This window comes from Trachypithecus francoisi, unplaced genomic scaffold (genome assembly GCF_009764315.1).
Source record: "Trachypithecus francoisi isolate TF-2019V2 unplaced genomic scaffold, Tfra_2.0 Lachesis_group2, whole genome shotgun sequence".
NCBI lineage: Eukaryota > Metazoa > Chordata > Mammalia > Primates > Cercopithecidae > Trachypithecus > Trachypithecus francoisi.
In genome coordinates this window covers 170,007,180-170,028,466 of record NW_022681465.1, presented here as the reverse complement: position 1 = coordinate 170,028,466, position 21,287 = coordinate 170,007,180, and the positions used below count along the sequence as shown (strand labels likewise).

Here is a 21,287-nt window from a genome sequence, read left to right as displayed (position 1 = left end):
GGGCTTTCTGCTGTAAGGAACTCCTCAGGGGGACTCTTCAGGACCCTTGAGGTTGGCATCCAGACTTCTTAGCTCCTTTGCTTCACGGTTCAGTCAGCTGCACTTTTCCTATTCTCTTTCCAAAAGAGTTATTGAATGCAAGAGCCCTGGGGTTCAATGCCATCCTTCCTGCCAGTTAGAGCAAGTGGCTTCACTTTTCCAAGCTTCACTTTTCTTTTCTGTGAACTGGAGATTAAAAATAGAATGGTATATTTCAAAATAGCTAGAAGAGAAAAATTGTTATGTTCCCAACACTAAGAAAAATTACATGTTTGAGTTGATGGATATCCCAGTTACCCCAATCTGATCATTATACATTATACACAGGTATCAAAATATTACATGTTTCCAAAATATATACAACTTTTATATATCGACAAAAAAATCTGTATGCTCAAAAAATAATAGTATGGTGCACATGGATCCCACACTTCTCTGAACATTTTGCTCTTGTACTCATAGTCATGCAATTTATTACATTGGATTACTTATTTTATTGATATCAATTAATAATTACTAAAATATAAATATATTTTATATTTCTTATACATGTATGTATGTAACATAATGTAACATATATGACATGTATTATACTTTAGTGTGTTGTTACTGCCAAATCATATGCCTCTAGAAGGCTGGGACAATTGCACCCTGTGTACCATCCCTAGAAGCCAGGCCATGCTGAGCACACAACTGCTTCTTAATAAACAGCTAATTAAGTGCAGTCTTATGAAGGTACCTGTTTATCCTTCTGTTTCTTATCAACAGAAAGTCTTATTCATCAGTTAAGCAAATATTCACAAAAATTAACTTTGTTCCCCTCATATTTTAATGTGTGCCGTTTCTCTAGTCTAGATATAACCCTGAAGGAAAAAATGGCACATATTTTTTGTCCTTTTTATCCTAATGCAAAGGAACATACGACATGTTTGCTGATTGTTTGCACAGCTTCATATAAGCTGTTTTTGATTTTGTAAAATATGTTTTTCTAATTGCTCCTCATATGTATGTAGAAAGTCAGTATTATTTGCTATAAATTGTTACTATTTGTGTAAATTTGAGAAATAGCATCACTTAGACAATTTCTCAATTTATCATGCCAAAATTGAATCTCAAACTCAAGTGGGCTATATTCTGCCTGCTCTTTAGAGTTTTTCTTCACTACTCTACAGAGTTACTTCAGGCTTGGGGCTGGGCCTGGTGACTCATGCCTATAATCCTTGTGCCGTGGGAGGCTGAGGCAGGAGGATCACTTGAGACCAGGAGTTTGAGACCAGCCCGGGCCACATAGTGAGACCCCGTCTCTACAAAAAAAATTAAAAATTGACTGAATGTGATGACATGCTCCTGTAGTCCCAGTGACTTGGGAGGCTGAAGTGGGAGGATCACTTGAGCCTAGGAGTTCAAGGTTGCAGTCAACTCTGATTAGATTTCTGTTATCCAACCTAGGTAACAGAGCAAGACCTTATCTCAAAAAAGAAAAAAAATTACTTCAGGTGGTCATCGTGCCTCTGCTTATACACTGCCAGTATAGGGGCTAACTACTGCTGAAAGAGCCTTTTTCCATTTCAAGCAAGTCATCTTGAGCTGGTGTACAGAATGCTTGAAGGTCTTCATGAGGTACAGAGGTGAAAACAACCATATTTATTACTGTCGTTGAAAGAGAAGGGAGAAGACAAATTGCCATTTAAAAACCTGTTTGACTTCTATATTATAAACTCAAAGAAACTCTTCTCAGTGTGTTATATGTTGGGTATACCAATTATAAATCATTAGAGGGAGACTGAAAGAAGTCAACAGGAATCTGCAATCTGACATGTGTGGAAAGGCAGTGACTGAGAACCAGTGGTTTGGGAATCAGTCCTACCTGGCTTTGATTCCTGTCATCATTAGTAGCTTTGAGCAATCTGCTTTACTCTCTGGTCTTCTATTTCTTCATCTGTGAAGTGAGAGTGATATTAAAGATTAAATCAGGTTGAAATTGTAAAGCAAAACACCAACACAGTGTCTGGCTCAAGTTGGGGTTAAATAAATAATAACCAACATTATTATTGTATTATTTTTTATTAGAACCACAGGGGTTTCTATTTGACTGATAATGTATGTTTCTTAAAAAAAAGTGTGTGAGGACTCTAAGTTGACTTAGTAGCAAATTAAAGGAAAGGGAGTTAATAGAAACTGTCAGCCCCCAGTCGCCACCTCCCCATAGTAGGGTTGTGCAGCCCAGCTTTCCCATCTGCTTACACAGCCATAAACCTCTTATCTAACATGCAGCACTAGGAGTTGTTCATACCCTTACTGAAAGGGCTGACCAATACCAAATACTGATCACATCTTTATGTAAATAAAACGTCAGCTAATTTCTTATTCTAATCTGTATTTTTTTGGTCAGGCCAATGTTGTGTTTCTAAAACAGCTCTCCTCCAAAAAAGCTGTGATTTGCAGCATTTGCCAATTTCCATAGTGTAAATACTCCCAGCATGGCCAATTGTAAGCTCTTAACATAAAGTCACTGAACACAGAGTTTGGAAGAGATGTGCACAGCTGTTCAAGTTGTTGCCACTACATTACACCACTGGGCCAGGCTAAAGCTTATGTTTTGATAGTATAGGACAGGATGATTGATGACAGCAAAACCTACAAGCAAATGCAGTCGAGGGAAAATAGTTTGTCCTAGAGTGGATCACTATACTATACTTGGATTCATCCAGAAAGTGAGTTCATGCCAGATTACTTGAGCAATGTATTTCAAGGCCATCTTTCTGTTCTAGTTCTGTACTCTCCAGTCATACTTAGAAGAGAAATATTTCCCTAGCCTCTTGTGCTGTAGGAAGGAAAATCTCCCTAATCACTTCTCAGTTGTTTGAATGTTTCCTTAACCGATAGTTTAGATATTTGCTCCTGGACATAATCCCCATGTTTATAAAGATGTCTTCTTTTTCTCCCTCCTCTTTCCCTTCCCCCACTCCCTCCCTTCTTCCTTCCTTCTTTATAACCACCCTTACTTCCTACAGAAGTATTTTCCACCATCTTCTGTATTTCTAACATCTCTACAAGATCATCAGAACAGGTAATAGTACTTCTGCTTTGCAAAATTGTAGAGAAACTAGAAACCTATTCTACTTGTATAAATCTCTATCATGTTATTACTCTCATTTTTAATTTGTCATTTTGTTATTTTGAAATCTTCATTGTTATTCAAACATCCCTTACTTTAACTTTCTTCCATGAGTGGAGTGGTGTACTTTCAACCTCTGGCTACTCTTCTTTTGTGTCACAAATTTAATTTTATTCTCTCCATCATGGTTTTTGAAAACTGTATTATACTGTATCTAGGAAATCGTATTACCGTACTGTAAATACATTTCTGAGAACTTTTAATTAAGTGATGATACCTAGCACTTTCTCATCATAGTCAAGTCCCTGGAGATGACAAAATAGAATCCTTTTGGGAAGCAGTTCTGTTTTCAGCATCTCATCACTGGAGCAAGCAGAATTCTGTTACAGACTTTGAACTGTTAGGGTGATATCAGTTGATGATTTTGTCAACATAGTGGATCTATTTAAAAATCCAGATTGTCTCACTAAGGACCTCTTAAAAGTTTTCCAAAAGCCTAGTAACAAACGGAAGAGAAAAAGACATTTGAGATAACAGTTCAGCATTTACCATGAAGTCCTCTGCAGACATGCTTGAGATCATCACTTGTACCATCCTAATCTTTGTGAGCATCATTGGAAACTCATGTTTGTTTTATTCTACAAGAAGATGTATCACTGGGCATTTACAGACATCCTTTCTTCTAATTTTCAATCTTATTTTTGTCCACCTTATTAAAAACTTGGTGGTGAATGTTATGAAAATTGTTTACTCTTCTGGTATCATGGTGGGTTCAGCTGGCTGCAAAGTTCTGTGCTTTACATCAGCCCTGACAACTTCACTGGCCATCTGGTTCATGTTACACTTTGTATTGCTTTACCCCTGGAAGCTTTACCAAATTGCCCACCCCTTGGGTGAGAATCCAAGCCTGGACCAACAGAAGCATTCCTTGAAGGTGGTGAAGGTGGTTTCTGTACTTTGGGTGGCTGACGTGGTGTATATATCTCAGTTTTAGTTCATACTAGAAAACCAGAATTCTCGAATGCAGGAGATGATTCAGATCCCTTGTCTACTAACAGGATGTACATGGATTGCCCAAGTTGTCTTTGGAAACAAGCAGGTAGAGTTTTTCTATGGGAAAATTTTTTTGGTTCTGATTGATATTCTTCCTTTAGTTATTTTAGTCTTTGTCTGTTTCTGGATGTCTTTCCTCTTTTCGGAGAGAAAGAAGATGACATATGGTGACATCTGGATTGGAGATGATGATTCAGAAACTGAAATCCTTAGAGGGGCCAAGTTCAGTATTAATGTTGCTAATCACTCCACTTTGGATTTCTCACTTTATCTTAGTCTATTTCTTGAAAGACTTGGCAGCATGCAGCTTTATTCCAGCTGTTCTTACAGACCTCTCTTCAAGCTTCTCTGCTCTCAGTCCTTTCTTGCTTATGTTGGTTAATTACAAAATGAAGTTGGTGTCCTTCTGTGGTGCCAAAGAGGAAAAACCCACACCGCAGCCTACAAATGTTATTCTTTCTCCATATGCTTAATGGCAAAGAATTCAAGTTTAATCATTGGAAAACAGACCCTGTCACTGGAGAGTATAACTTGAAGTTTTCATAGCGCTCATCAACAGTTTCTGAAAGGGCCTCTAGAAAACTGACTCCTCTTCAAAAATAGACTTCAGAGGAAACTGTGCAAGAAAATATATGAACATTAAGCTATTATATGTTAAAAAATAGTCATCACAACATTTGTTATTTAAGACAATACCAAGAGTTCTAGTGCAAAAATTATAAAGCAGCTCAACAGTTTTCAGTCTGGAAATGAACTCAACATAAACAATATATTTACTCTGTACAAGATATTGTGTTTAAAAAACAACATATTGATGAAACTGAAGATAATACTTCCTAGATGAATTTTAAAGGTACACATAAATAATCTTATGTTGTTTTTGAAATACTTCCACACATATCAGAAGTGTGTTAGGTAGGTATGCAGTGTTCAGTTTTTGCACTTTTAGTAATAGTACCTCAGCTATCGTGGAAGCAGATTTTGTTAATCGTCTCTACCCTACATGTCTTTAGTAAAGTAGGCTAAATGAAGCATTGGATTAAAGAATTAATACTTGCTAAGTTATACTCTATATGTATGTATAGATGTGTAAATATTTGGTTATTCAGACATTTAACTCACTCTCCTTGCTTAATCATCTAAATATATATTAAACTATACTCTTTTCTTCAGAAAAAAAGGACATTTATTTTATAGGGAATTTCCTTTTGGTTATCAAATTGGTACATTTACAAATTGGAAGAACTTATAAAACCTTCATAATAATTTGATCTCTGGATTTGGAGCCAATAAAAATAAGCACATTGTAATTCTAATTACAAATATATGGCTGGGTTTTTCTTTTTCTCAATTAGCTGGGTTAGCTCTTTGGACTGCTTCTGATACAGTGAGTAATTATGTTCAGTATCTTCACATGTATTTATGTAAGCATTGATTTTTAAGCAAATTCTTAGTAGATTTTTGCTTTTTATTTTTTTCATTTTTCTTCTGTGTTAATAGACCTGGGATTTATTATACTGTCGTTCTAGTGAATAAATGTCCCTAAATTGAGACCTCGGTTCTAAAAAGGCAGCATTGAAAATTATAAAACTGGACCTCATTAACAGAAGACACTAAGAACATCTTTGTAGCCATGAAGTGCTATAGAGAAAAGAAATTTTAAAGTAGCCAAGACCCAAATTGTGTAAAGTTGTGTGTGCCAATGTCTGTCTCTCGTATAGCACAACAAATTGAAAAATAATAATAATAATAAAAAGACAGACCTAAGACCCTCTGAGATTGCTGGGTGGTCTTCATGGGAAATGCTTAATTGAGTCCACTGAGGCAGCTTAATCAAAAGGGCACTAGGCGTGAATCCTGTATAATGAAGTTAACATCTGGATAGACGTGGCATGTGGGGAAGAGGTCACTATCTTTAATTAAGTGCAGATGTAGCCAAAGCTGAGAATAGCCACTAGCTTAGGTAGTGGTTCTAAAATGTGATTCTGGGACCAGCAGAATCAGCATCACCTGGGAACTTCTTACAAATGCAAATTATTGGGCACCATATTGACCTACTGAATCAGAAAGTCTGAGATTTGGACCCAGCAGTCTGTTTTAATAAGCCATCTGAGTGACTCTCATGCACTCTAAAGTTTGGGAATAACTCATCTAGGATTGCTCCAAAGTTTAATCCTCATGAATAATCAGAATGAAGCCAAGATAACTGACTGAAGATGTAGTCTTCAATGATCCCATGCATGCTGCTGTTGTGTCTGCTTCTCTTTAAAATGGCAATCAGGATTGTGATCTGTGTTCCATACATACTCAATAATAATTTTTAAGCACACCCACTGCAGAAATTAAGTAATCTTTGCAAAATCAAAAATAAAGCATAACCATTTCAGGTGTGCCAAAACTTTGGAACTTGGATTTGGATAGTTTCCTGTATATAACTGAGTAAGGGCTCCAGTTCCCAGATTATTCCATAGTTACCTTCCAGAAGCCAGTGCACGACACAGTTGGTTGGCTTAAGCCCATGCTCAACTTCCCAGTGCTAGAAATGTTTTCTTTTTCTTTCCAGATATTTTCTTCTTGTTTGGAGCTCATTAGGTCATAGTTTTGTCCTTGTGGAGTTGATAAGTTTTCATTTACAACAAGGAACAAATCATATGTTCACTGAATGAACAATATTCCAGTTCTCTTTTAAAAATTAGTTGGATTTTAACTCTCTTGCTCCCTCTTTTCTCTCCCTTAACCTCCAATTTCACTCAAGTTCCTGGTGGGATTATGATGACATATGATAGGGCAATTCAACAGAGATGGTCATGGCAGCACTCTGAAGAGGTGTAAAATTGTTCAGGACTGTCCTGAGGTCCTGGTTTAGTTTCATGGGTGTTTGTCAATGCCATCTCAGACTACACAAAATCTTTTGAGCTAGGAGGCCATCTGTTCTTCCTTCACAATGCAGGATTCTGATTCTTCTCTCAGAGGACTTCTGTTTGAACAACTTCTTGCTGAGGTGGGTGTGATTTCACAAAGCAGCCCATTCCATTAAAGCCCATTTGAAATACCATAATTACAAAGTATTTACTGAGACTGGTATCTCTGATATTTCCTCCAAGATTTACCCTTGAAGTTAAATCCTCCTTTTACCTGTGGGATCTTTAGATTCTTAGAGAGGAAAGCTTTTTTCTCTTCACCAAGTTAGGTATTTCCTTAGCTGTATTGCATAAGACAGTTTCTCAACCACTGGTTCTCTTGGCTTCCTTACTCTATCTTGGTATACGCCAGATAACCTGTGGCTTTTCAAAGAAGTGACACCCAGAACTGAATACAATATATTTTTTCTTTGTGTATGTGTATGCATGTGTGTTTACATGTATTTTTTTCTATTATACATTATTTTATCTTTTTCTTCACAGCTCCTGTGAGCATGGATTCTTTCCTTCTTCCAAAAAGAATTTTAAATGTTCAACTCATTTTAAAATCACACACACAAGAGAGGGGTGGGATGGAGACAGATAGACAGGGAGAGAGAGAGGGAGAGGGAGAGAAACAGAGATACCAGATTTAAAGGTATGTAAAATATGTATATGTATATCTGCCCTAGGCTTAAAAACTAAGGTCTTTCCAAGCTCTCAAGTTCAGGTATATGTTAGTTTGTTCTCAATATTTGGATTTCAGAAACCATAAAATGACCCCCAAATCACTTGCAAGAATTTTAATGTATAAATTAAAGGGCAAAACTACAAAAAGACCAATCCTTGTAGGGATTTTTCAGAGAAATCCTGATCTCTAGAATCAAGTTTTCTAAAACGGTGCCTAAAACAGTGCCATCTTTCTTGCCTTTTTAGTAAGACATTAAAAGGGATGCTTATAATCCAATTTTCTTTGAAGGTGAAGTTGAAGATTTAAACCAACTGGCTATGGAATATGTTGTCTTATAGACTAGTTCAGGGAGATCTGTGGGTAAGGTGTGTTAGAGACACAAAGTCTATACACGTTTTGTTAATGATGATGATGATGTCTACCATTTCTGTTTAATCTCTCCTGGAAAGAAGGGTAACTCATTTGGAGTTAGGTTCATGAACATCCAAGCAATACAATTCAGGGCTAAGAATGTCTGGAATTCTGACCTAGATGGTTCAAAGACATACTCATGATTCATAGCAGTCCAGGGCAAGTCAGAAGAGCACTAGACTGGTTAGCAGGAAATGATATGTGTTAGCTGGCTTTGCCTCTACTTAGTAGTACATAACCTTAGACAGAATATTCCTGAGGTTTGCCATCTGTGAAATATAAAAGATATGATTGCAAATTACAAATTATGATGCATACCTTCTGCCTCCATCACTGGTTGCAATAAATAAATTCAGCTAAAAAATGCTGAAGATGATTCTTAAAAATAAAATGTTTGACACAGAGATAGTGTTGCTTTACCATTGTTATTTTGGCAAGTTGAAGTAGGAGAGAAAAATACTAGACTTAAAATCAGAAGCCCTGGCTGTGTGAATTTGAGGCAATTACAGAACCTTTCTGAGCCTTGGTTTCCTTATTTCCACAAAAGAAATTAAGACTTTCGTCTTCCAGCATCTGTGTGAGACTAAGTAAGCAAGTGTATGTAATAGCACCCAGTCCTAAATCTTGATGCAAAGTTTTCTTCACAACTTTTTCTATGGGTGTTTCCTTCAGGACAGCAAGGAAGAAATGTAGGCTCTCCTCTAGGGGCTGGAGCAGGCTCAGTATATTACATTGAAGTCCCTTGTTTGATATCAAACCTTCACTTGTATTTTTACAAACATGCCAGAAATTTGATATTCCAAGATGTGCTCTGTGTACACTCTGGCTTTGGAAATACTCCCCTGACCCTACCCTCACCTCACCCTTCAAGACCCCTTTGTAGAAGCAAAAATACAGCAATCAATGCTAAATCAATGTTATGCATCTTTCTGGACATTCTGTTCCAGAATTCTCATTCCCAGGCCTGTTCCCATACTGAAAGCACAGACAACTGGAACACTTCCTCCTGTCCCCAACCACTCCCTCCCCATTCACACCTCCATCCTTCCACTTTCAGTTTTGCCAGGCTGACTTTCCTTATCTCCAAAGTCTAGATTGGGTGCCTCAGCCTGCTGTGTGTATTTATTGGTCTTGGCCAGCACCACATGATATTGTAATAGCATGCCTTCTTGTTTGTCTCCCCTGGTACCATATACTCCATCCTGGTGTGGAGACTAGTGTAGGTCTTATCCACCACATACATCCAGAATATTCCATAAATGAAGAAGTGAATAAAGTTCACAGGGCTTGTGCTTTTTCTTTGTTCCTCATGTGTACTTCTTGGCTCTCCTTCAGTTGCCTCTTTCCAGTAGAAATTTCTTGCCTCTATCATTTTTCTGCTTCAAGATGAGGCATTTACTGACTGCCATGCTTCTGGCCACTGTTGAATCAAAGAGTGAAAGAAACCAAATCCAACATTTGGAATAAGTTGCTTCCTTGCCAGCCAAGCTACTGAGCCAACTGGGGGCAACATTTCTACCCAGACCTTCCAGTACTTATTTTGTGATAATTTTAAGATTTTATATTGAAGAAAGTAAGCCCAATATTGATGTCCAGGCTTTCAAATTGAAAATTTTTCCCCATACAAATTTGGCAGGCATGCGTGTGTGTGTGTGTGTGTGTGTGTGTGTGTGTGTGTGTGTAGGGGTGCAGGGAGGGGCTGTGTTTTCCCAAGTGCTGGTATATTAAAAGGTAAAGAAATAAGTTGTAATGCAAATCCGTTGAAGTTACCTCATCACCAAATGTAGTCTGCTCATTTATTTTGACAAGTCCAACTTACTTTTAATTACCAGACCTCATAGTATACTGGTAAATGGAGCAATAGCGACTTTGGCAGAAAAGAAGAAATCTGTGTAACATGAGCCTTCAGAATGAGTCCAAGCTGACTCCTTGTAAAATGGAGTGAGGCAATACATTTTTAAAAAATTTTCAGTAGAGCAATTTATATGATATGTGACTGTAGTCACAAATCAATGAGCCTTTTATGAGCCAAGCACATCAGAATGCATACAATAAAATGAGTGTAGTTTCTCAAGGAAATTTTGTTGGCTACTATAAGCTTTTTCCAGTGATGCTGCTATTATGCAACAGATTTTTGAAAGTCTTCATTTGGAATGATTTTCAAAGTCAATTTTCAAGTTACAACAAAAAAAGTAAAAATATCACCTGAATATCATAATACTGGGGTGGCAAGGAGGCTATTTTTTAAATTGCTTGTCTATATTTTTATTATGCAATTTGGTTCTCAGTTATTTTGAGCTCTCTCCCAAAAGGAAATTTCCATGGAAGGTAGCAGTTGGGCCATCACTGAGGTCATCATGAGAAGGTGACATGGTGTTGATAGACCCATTAGGGGCATAAGCCCCTCGCACACACTTTAATAGACACTGGAGAGACTTCTGTTCTTGGCAGTTTATCAAAACTCTGTGAGAGCAGGAAGAGTCCTACAAACATTGAGTATAGTTGATGCTGTTGTTTTGTTCTTTATCTCTGAAAGCCGAGCATCAGTTTGGAGTTTGAGTAAGGTTTGTCCCAGTGCCGTGGACACATCCAAAGAAGGGAGCCAAGCTGTCATTAGCAGCTTCTGCACAGCATATAGTTCCCAGCAGCCCGGCCCTGTGTCCTCACATTCTAATCTGTTTCTTCTTTCCCTCTCTATCAATTTTCCTACCCAAATTGGGAGAGCTACACCACTGAAAAATGTTTCCTTTATCTTTCTCTACTCACCCTCCCTGGCATCTCACCTCTCCCCACTTCAAAAAAATATATATAAACACATAACACACCTGCCTAAATAAATAACAAATTAAAACTTGCCAATGCCAGTAAAAAGAAATGGGATGATTTAAATCAGTGAACAATACTCATGGTGGACAGATCTTGAAAGAGGTGTGCTGTGGGGAGAGGGGCTTACATGCAAAAGACAGCCCTTGGGAGGCCTTAGAGAACCTGTGAGCAAGTGATTGTAGCTTGTAGGGTCAGGGCTGATGGCATGGGGGAGAAATTCAGATTCACAAATGACTAGTTCCTGAGATCCAAAAGGGGCCTAGGGCCAACTATGATGCATAGCAGTAAATATCCTATGGTGTGATCTTGACTCACTGCAACCTCCGCCTCCCGGGTTCAAGTGATTCTCCTGCCTCAGCCTCCTGAGTGTCTGGGACTACAGGCACCCGCCACCATGCCTGGCTAATGTTTTGCATTTTTAGTAGAGACGGAGTTTCATCGTGTTAGCCAGGATGGTCTCCTGACCTCGTGATCCGCCCACCTCGGCCTCCCAAAGTGCTGGGATTACAGGTGTGAGTCACTGCGCCCAACCCTACATAAAGGATTTTAAGCTGACCTGCCCTTTCTGGAAAGCGTAAAAAATGTATTTTGCTTAGGTATAAACCCACTCTTGTTGGCCTCAATAGGGTTGGCTGTCTTGCTTCCAAGCTGCCGGTTTGGGCCAGACAGAGGATGGCTTCAGGACTTTTTCTGGGTTTGCACTTGGCACCGCTTCCTCCCTTCCCCTGGAGTCACAGCAGTGAAGTGTCACCATGTAAATCCACACCAATCACAACAAAGCAAGAAGAACCCTTCCTTCCTCCAGTTGTAAAGTGAAGGAAACATAATCCCCACCTCGTAACATTTTATTATGTTTGCAAAGGTTTTCTTTTCCTGGTACTAAGAGATAAAATGGACATTCTGTGAAAGCACAAGTTGTGATGTGCCAATAGTTTATTTGTAGGAAATTTTATTTTGTTGCTCTTGTGGTACGAGAATTTAAAATGATCTTGGAATACAAATTAAGTCTTAGAATACAAATGAAGTAAACATTTTTGGCAGGAGACACCAATACAAAATTGGGGGTAATTGTTGTACTTATTGTTTAATACTGAATTCCTTTGAAGGGTCGAATATTCAAATGTCCCCAAGGCATGTTGGTGAGTAGAGCAGCCTCAGAGGGGCTCCCGGAAAATGGGGAGCACAGCCCCCTGGACAGGTAGGAGCAGCTGCGGCTCAGCTCTAGCCAATTGTTGCCATGGGGACTGCAGACCCTTGTTGCCAGAGCTTCAGGTATTTAAAGCAAAGCCAGAATTCCAAATTTTTATGTGAAATCACCCAAGGTCTGCAAGTTGGCAACTAATTCAATTTTTTTTTTTTTTTAACACTACTGGGGTCAAACAAATCACATCTGTGGGCCAGATTCAGCTCACAGGCCTCCAACGCATGCCCTCTGTAGCTGTGCTTTCTGTTAGAGCACGTTTGCCATGGATCCGAAAGAAGACTTACTGGTTTCCATAGTGGATTGGTGTGCAGAGTGGGAGGTGTCAGAAGAGCAGGATGAGAAAAGCAACCACACAGTTCACCTCAGTGTCCTTATCATATTTGATCATTTGCAGCAACTACTCTAACCTGACCTTATTGCTTCCTATCTTGTCACTGATTACTTCGAAAAGAGTGCATGAGAGTGCCAGAGGCTTGGTGGAAGGGCAGATGAGAGAAGAGGAGGCATCATATTGGCCAATGGGACAACTGCAGACTCATTCTTACCTGTAAAGAAGCAGTTAATGTTGGGGAATGTAGTCAGGATTGGAAAACCACGGGCATTTCTGCACATTATAATTGAGAATGTAAATATTCTTAAAGTGGCACGCTGAAAGAGACAAGCATTGAAACCAGACAAAAGAAATTGGGTCATAAACAGAATGAGACATCTTAAAGGAGATAGCCTGTGGAGGCCTGCTGGGAAGTAGAGGCAAACTCCAGATGCCTAGGAGTCTTAGTCTAAGGTGGGGTCATCCAACCCACAGAAATAAAATATGGGCAGTGGCCCAAGGCTTCCTATAATGAGCTGCACCTGTTGTAAGTCTTGTGTTCTTGCTATAGAATCAGGAACCTCACTACCATCCTGCAAGCTTAAATAGAAAGATTCTTGCTGTGATGTCATGAGTTATTATCCGCTGGTTATATTCTATTGGAATGGCTGTACTCAACTGGATATTGCTGTCTGTACTGTTGGAGCACCTCAAACAGGGGTGCAACGGTTATTTGTTAATTTGGTTAATTAAGACATGTTCATCCACATTTTATAGTTTCATTTATCTAAAAATCCATTTGGTCCCCAGCTCCGATGCATGTTTCTCTGCTTAATCTCCCCATATTTCCATGTTCCTGCTGATGTTTGTACCATATCCTGACACCCAGCATCATCTTTGTGTTGTTCACCAAGGCCGTGGGAACAGAGCCTGTAAATCAATAGTTCATCGCTGAGTACAGATTTAGTGAAAATAAATTGGATTGGATTTGGATCTAGTGAACGTGCTAGTATCCAAAGAGTCTGGATTGTATCAGAATCCATCACAGTAGAAGAGAATGTTGTTTTGAGTAATTTCCAAGCAGAGCTTGTATATTTTCCTCTGAAAATTTTTGTGAATTGAAGAAAAGTGACATTTTTATACCAAGCAATTTGTTTGATAACCTATTTTCAGATTTCTACAAATAATAAAATTTCTGATTTTAAATATTTTTTACAAATACAAGTTGGTTTTCTTTTCATTGTAAGCCTTACTGTGATTTCAGAAGAATTTTTAACATTTGCTAAATGGGTAATCTCATTTAACATAGAAGTAATATCCTAATCCCTTCTTGGATGGACTCTGTATCTATTGTAATTAAGACTGTAAAAATGGTATATACATATGGGAAAAAAAGGAGAAGAACAGGAAAATTAAATCAAATGAGGGATTTGAGGTAAGGGATGGCAAGTTTTTTTTCTGTTTATCATAATTATACCATTTGTAGAGCTTAAAAAAGAAAGAATGGCTCAACATGAGGGAAAAAATGCCTTCAGAACAAATTTCCTTTTAAAAAGTAGGTCTTTTAAAACACTTTCAATCTTATATCAGGAAGCCCATTTTTTTCAGCCTAGATGTATTTTCACTTTGCAGTAATGCAGTCCTTACTGTTCAGCAAGGTACACCTTGATTAGAGAATCAAAGAGGGCAAAATGAATTATTTCAGATACTCAAATCTGGGTACGTAAGATAATTTTTACAATAAGAAAGACAAGTTGCAGAAAGCAAAAGCTCATTTTGCTATCTGAGAGTTGGCGCTGCAGAAGATAACTGCATACCAAGGCGCCGTCAGGAGATCTATATTTCTGCTCTTGACATCTGTAGGTGCCGCTGCCACCGCTGATGGGAATGATAAGTGATGGGAAAATGAAGTGGGAGGTGATATATCTTACTGTGACAGATTTAAAGGATTGCCCGAGGCAGCCCTGAGGCGAGAGCTGACTGAAGACATTCTGGGGCCTGTATCAGGTCACTCTGGCACAGTCAGGCAAAGCTGTTTGAAGTAGAGGGCAGTGCAATAACTCTGGGGTTTAAATCTGCACTTAGATCCTCTTGCTTTCTTCCTTTTTGAAGGGTGAACTGGAGGTTGTGCTACAAATTCTAAAATATCCATTACTCTTGGTTAGTGATATCTGTCTTGTGTTGTTCCTGTGGAGATCCAGTATTCATTGCTCCATGTACAATACCCAAGGATATGCCCACAGGAAACATTTGAAAATGGCTTTCCTAAGATTTCTAGGCTGGCTCCCCATTTCCCAAAGCCCCGCCTTTTCCCCTGACTGTGGTAAGAGTTGGTGTGAATTCTAATATTGATGCTATGGGGAGATTCTGACCCAAGTGACTGCTCTGGCAAAGACAAACAGGCACATATCAAATAAAGCAAAGGACTTTGGGTACCCACTGGGGAGCCACACTGGGGACCATGGAGACGCTGTGTTTGCTGCTTCTGGAAAGCCAGGCTGTGGACAGTTGAAGGGAAGAAATGTGCTCCAAGGCAACACTAGCACCCAATAACCCTTCTCATCTTATTTGTTTAAATATAGACATTATTTTTGGTTGTAAAACAGCTGAATTTTTTTGCCTTTGTTTTCTGCTTCTGTCTCATTCAGGAATTTATAAGTATTTGACCATACTCAAAATGTGCAAGGAAGAATAATGGAAGCCCCTGAATACCTTGATTTGGATGAAATTGACTTTAGTGATGACATATCTGTAAGTATTACTGTATGCAAGAAATGCTTTCAAGATAATCTGCCTTCAACTTCATAGCCTACTTTCTCCATTATAGTCTATATGTTCTCAACTTTTCTGACTACATTTAGAAATTCACAATAGAAATCCTGTGTGACAGACTCAGTGTGGTTTTGGGGGATCTCTTAGACCAAGAAGTGAATCTTACCTAAGTGTGTGTTTTGGAAGACGAGTCATTTAACTTCACTGAGGCTTTCATTCCTAATGTCTTCCAATGTTGTCAAAACTATTGATTGAATATACTTATAAAATGTAGCCACTTTCATAGAGTTAACTCCAAATTCTCTTATGTGGCTGGCTATTCCACAGCCAGCATTTTCTAGAGTTCACAGGGACACTGACTAAAGAATAGCCAAGTTGGAATTTATTAATTGATGAACAATAAAAGGAATCTTTCCAATCACTGTAGATATCAAAGCACAGATTGTAAGCTTGTTGGGAATATTAAGGAAAATTCTTGCAGCGATAAGAACTGGACTAGCTGACCTTTGAGGTCCTGCTTAATCCTGTAATGCTGTGGGCTGATGAGTCTCTTAGTTCCCATAACAGCCACAAACTTCCTACTGCTTAAATCAGGGCTGCTTGGAATGGATTGTTTACGTGCATCTTGCTTTGAGCTGCTTGTGCCTTTTCCGGGACCGCATAATCAATTCTGCTGCACTAGCAAACATGTTGGCCTGGAGTGCCCCAGCAAAACTGGCTAACTCTCAGAGTACGTGATGAGAAGGTTGCTGTTTCTGAGCTAGCCATATACCTTTACTTTCTAGGACCCTCAAGTTCACAACTTATAACCTTATCTTCCATGGATCTCTCAGGACCTGGAGTTTTGGGTCACCACTCAAAGTCTCCACTTTAAAATTGCCTCAAAATGATGAACTTAGTTTATCATGCCTCTGGCAGTGATTTATTCATCTATTTTACACCTTGCCTTGAAGTAAAATGTGAATACTGTACACAAGAATTGGATTACTGGGATGAGTTTGATAAATCACCTGTTTTATACAACCTTGGGTGAGTCTTTTTTGTGTGTGTACCAGAGAAATGTGAGTTCAACATTTGCCTATTTCAGCTTCCAGACAATTTTTATTAGTCCTCATTAAAACCAATGTGAAGTGAGCTTCTTCCTTCCCATGATATATTTTTGTCTATCTGTCTGTCTGTCTGCCTGTCTCTCTTTCTCTCTCTCTCTCTCTCTTCTCTCTCTCTCTCTCTCTTTCTCTCTCTAAGTCACTATGCTTGACTTGGAAGTATTCAAAGCAAGGTTCTTTTATGATCACTCCCCTCACAGTATTTTGAGCATTGTGGGGAAAAGCAAGGAATGTGAATGATAGCACGGGTGTATGTAGATAGGATGGAAGGTGTTATAGAAAGGGAAATTGTGTTATGATTGGGAGTTAGGTGGTAGGTCTCTGAGCTTTGATAATGTCGTGTTTTAAAAGCAAAGACTTTAAAAGCAGCCAGCCTGGGCTCCTACCTTGTTCTGACCTTTACTGGCTGAATAGCACATTAACTTCACCTTTCTGAGATACACTTAAGGTTGTTTTGACAATTGAGTAAAATAATAATATATGTGAAACACTTAGCTTGGCACACAGTAAGTTGCTCTTAAAAATGGTAGCTTTTGTTATTATTTCACTGTATAATACAATAATATTTATATGACCAATGGTGAAGAAAGAACTCAAGGGAAAACACTAGGCATAAAGTCAAGATTTTTTTTAGTACAACAGAGCAGTTGTATTTACAGAAGAATCATCTGGCAGCAGCCCATAATTTTGATGAATTGGGAATCTCCACTTGAAAGATAATAAAATACATTAAGCAATAACTAAAACCATTTAGCAAACTAGGCTACAGGATTATGCAATAGTTGAGTGTCTATAACTTGACCACTCTAAAACATAAACAAAGATATCCATCTGTAATTGTGTAACTGCATCCAAAATTTCCCTCTTAAACATGTTTCTATTGTTTGGTTCTTTAACCTGCATTTACACTTATATCAGATTTTGAAATTGCATAGATTTGAAATTCTATGAAATTCCATAGTAATTGATGAAATAATAATAATGGCTAATATTTATTGAACATTTACCATGGGACAGGCATTATCTTGGTTAATCCTCACAGCAATCTTCTAAAGTTATTGTTATTATTTTCATTTTACAGATGAAGAAACTGCAGCATCAAGATTTTATATAATTTGTCCAGGCTCACTCAGCTGGTTAGGTGTATTCTGTCTCCAGAGTATTTACTTTTAGCCACAACACTTTACTGCTTCTCCAGGATGAATATAGTTTATTGCAGTGGTTCACATCAGGGGAAATTTTACCTGCCCCACCCCTACCCTAGAAATATTTAATAATATCAGGAAACATATTTTGTTGTCATACTGGGGAGATGCTACTAGCATCTAGTGGGTAGAGACCAGAGAGACTTCTAAACATCCTGCAATGCACAGCACAATCCCCTACAACAAGAATTGTCTAGCCCAAAATGTCAGTAGTATTGAGAATAAGAAATCCTAGTCTATTTAAATCCACTTGAAACTGAAGAAGCTCTACTTTGGCAAACTCTACAATATAGATTATTTTATCATAATTTAGTATGATCCAGACTTCATACCTTAACGAAGCCAGAATTATATTGTTCTAACTTAATGATTACATGGAAAAAGAACTGGAGACAACCTGTTAAATACTGAAATGATTATTCTCAGGTGGTTTAGGTAAACCAGGAGCAATGAATGTCACAGCTTCTTTAAGGGCTCAATGGAGATTATTCAAATGCTAAAATTGAAAAAAAATGAAGATGTGTTCAACATGCTAATTCAATGGCATAAAAAGAAATGTAGTTTCCCACGAACATGCTTTTTTTTTTTTTTTTTTTTATTCCGTAAACCTCTATCTCTGACAGTCCCTATGCCTCTTTCCTGGTTAAGTGGCAGGAAGGGGAGGAAACTGCACATTACATTTTATGAAAAAGATGCCCTAGTTTCAAACTCTTCTCCTTACTCTCCAGCTACAGTCCTATTACATAGTCTAGGCTTTGTATTCCATGGTTTTTCCCTCTGATCATGAGCCTGGTTCTTGTTTTAATTAAAACACAAGCTGTATATTGGTAGAAAAAACAACTAGAACTTTTTTTGCCTTTACTTAATGAGAGAAAACACAGCAGCTAATTTATTTTGAAGTTTCCCAGACTAGAAAATAACACACATCCTTTGCAAAACACGAAGTTTAAACTATACATTCTTGTAATCCTGCCATCTAAAAGGGCAGAACGTTCTGCAATAGCTGCAGGTCTGCAAGGGAGAGATGACGACACACAAGCACAAAAGTTTAAAGCCGGGTTTTTCTGTCACTGTGAATGGGTTTGCAGATTGCTCTCTCTTCCTATGGAAGCCAGATCCCTATATCTTAAAAACAAAAAACCCTCTGGAATTCTTTGGAGCTATGGTGTATTTATTTTATTAAGAGAGGCCAGTGTGGTGCTCTTAAAAATAGTTTCACACACAGGACTAAATAAAGCGGAGACTGAACTCTGGATCTCCCGAGGAGCTCGCTCACAGCCACCATCCACTAATGTTGGCTGTGCCACACACTGAGATAAACTCTTTAACTAGATTATCTTGTTTAAGCCTCGTACATCAGCTCTGCAAGGCAAACTCTGTTTTTGGCATATGAGAAAACTGAGGCTTAGAGAGCTTGTCTGACATTTGCAAGGTTACAGGGCCAGGACCTAAGTGCAGAACTATTTGGCCACCTTACTCCTCCCCATCTATGCAACTTAGCTGAGTAGTAGTTTCTCTAGACCAGTGACCTCACCCATCACTATCCCTGATTGGCACTGTAGTGATTATGAATTATTTTTTCGAAGTAAAGGGATTGATAATTATAAATAAGTAAAATGAAACCAGTTAATGAGAACTTAAGCAAATCTTTTAATTTTACTGTACCTCAACATTCCCATCTGTTAAATGGTAATACCTCAACCTATCACCCTGGATTTATACACATACACTCACACATGCACATAGCTACATATATACATGTAAGTATTTACATATACAGACATATACGCACACATACAAATAGAAGTAAGAGAAATATTCTATTGCCTTTCTGTATAACTCTGACTGCAACCTTGATGAAAGTTGACTTTTTTGGCAATTGCATAAACTATTTTTGTACAGGTCAGATGAGATCAAGATAATAAATATCCTTCCACTTTTCAATCCTCTTTGGTCAAAGCCTTTGAACCTAGAGTAGTGGCACAAAATTATGTGGGTTCATTTTCCTAAGGTGCTTGAGCCACTGTCTGATAGAAAAATTAATTCTTATGGTAAAATAATCTCACTTTCAGTGAGTTCTCATATTTTTCTATCACACAGACTGTGCAGCATTTTTACTAAAAACGCCTGCCCCCTTCTGTTTTGTGTGCATCACCTTTTACTCCATTCAATCCCCTGATGCTTCCCGAGATTTTGTTACATTTTGAGAAAGACTCATTTCAAGTAGACTCAGGCAATGAGCTGGCATGGGCAAAGAATACAGCTTAGGTGTGAAAAAGAGTATAAAGGTATTCAAGGTACAAAGAACCTGGCTTCCCCTTCTCTCCAGCAAGGAATCTACTGAGTAAGATGGACCTTATTGTTCTCTCTTCTGTACCTTCTAGAAGGTGACCAACACTTTCATGTGGCCTCTGAGTGGCTCAATCCCTTCTTCACTGTCTCTGTCTGTAAGCCCTGCCCTTCCTAGCAGTCGCCCTGTTCTTATCTATATGGAAACTTTGTTTAGTGTTTTTCAGTGTGATCTCTTTCTAGCAACTGTCCAGAATACCTCAGCTTTATGCAATGTTTTTTGTAATATCCTGCATTCAAGGCTAAATTGCCTCTCACTCTTCCCTTCTCCAGCTCAGCATCATCAGAAACCTCACACCTTGTTCTAACATCATATGCCATATATGTTATCTTGTTTTTCTTAACACCTGCCAGGAAATGAATTAGGAATCATCTAATCCAGAAAAGATGAGTTATATTTTGATATTCTATTGTTAATGTTAGACCCCAGGACTAGAATCTAGGTTCCCAAATGCCAAATCTTGGACTGGACACCTCTGCCAGAGAAGGGAGAGAATGACTCTACAAATAGAGAGATTTCTAAGAAGAATGAGCAACCAGTGGATTATTAAAAATTTTCCCTTTTACTCTGCAGATAGTCCTGGAAGTTCTTATCTTACCTGATAGTCAATAGAAATTATTAGATTGACTATGCAGATTATTGACAAAAACTGTTCATCTTTTCATCACAATTAGCTTTTATGCCAATCTAGCCAACAAGCATTTACTAAACATTAACAGACTACCAGGCTTGGTTCTGAGCTTGGGGTGAATGACACAGACTTGCTATGCTCTCAATATGCGTATAGTATGCTGTATTAATAACTAAGCACATTATGAAATGTCAGGTTAACTTCATGGTAGGTCACATTTGATTATAATACTAAGCTGCATTCTTGGCAATGAGTCCTTATATTTTGACAGTGATTGATTATTGGCTCACCATTAAAAATAGACTATCATTGAAGTTGAACAAGGTTTATGACTGGCCATCTGCCCTACTACAACATACTTTTTTCTTGTAATTCTTTTGTCATTTGTAATTTTTTCTTCTATAATTATGATTACTTTGGCATCATTTTAAAATGCTGGTTTTGGTACTTTTAAATATAAATAGTAATATGATGCTAACATTTATTGAACACTTAACTGTGCATCAGACACTCTTCCCAGGTTTTATATTACTAGTTCGTAATCTTCCCGGATACATCCTAATGAAGGTACAGTCAGAACCTTGTTTTTACCAATGAAGAGACTGATATACAAAGGTTAACTAAGATTAATTAGCTAGAAAATGGTGAAGTCAGGATATGATGCAGTAGTC

General features: G+C 38.2%; 1 protein-coding gene and 1 pseudogene across 12 annotated transcripts in view; both read left to right on the top strand.

Moving 5' to 3' along the window:
* Positions 1–21,287, top strand: part of SNCAIP (synuclein alpha interacting protein) — a 153,937-nt gene that overhangs the window by 65,677 nt on the left and 66,973 nt on the right. For 10 of the 12 annotated variants that reach the window (XM_033181436.1, XM_033181443.1, XM_033181437.1 and 7 more), the window contains one exon: positions 15,201–15,303. In XM_033181436.1, coding sequence (XP_033037327.1) covers positions 15,247–15,303 — 57 coding nt within the window. In that variant the 5' untranslated portion in view covers positions 15,201–15,246. Of the gene's footprint in view, positions 1–12,687; positions 13,988–15,200; positions 15,304–21,287 lie in introns of those variants that run through there. The other 2 variants (XM_033181438.1, XM_033181447.1) reach the window with 2 other exon arrangements.
* LOC117065961 lies at positions 3,708–4,683 on the top strand (annotated as a pseudogene).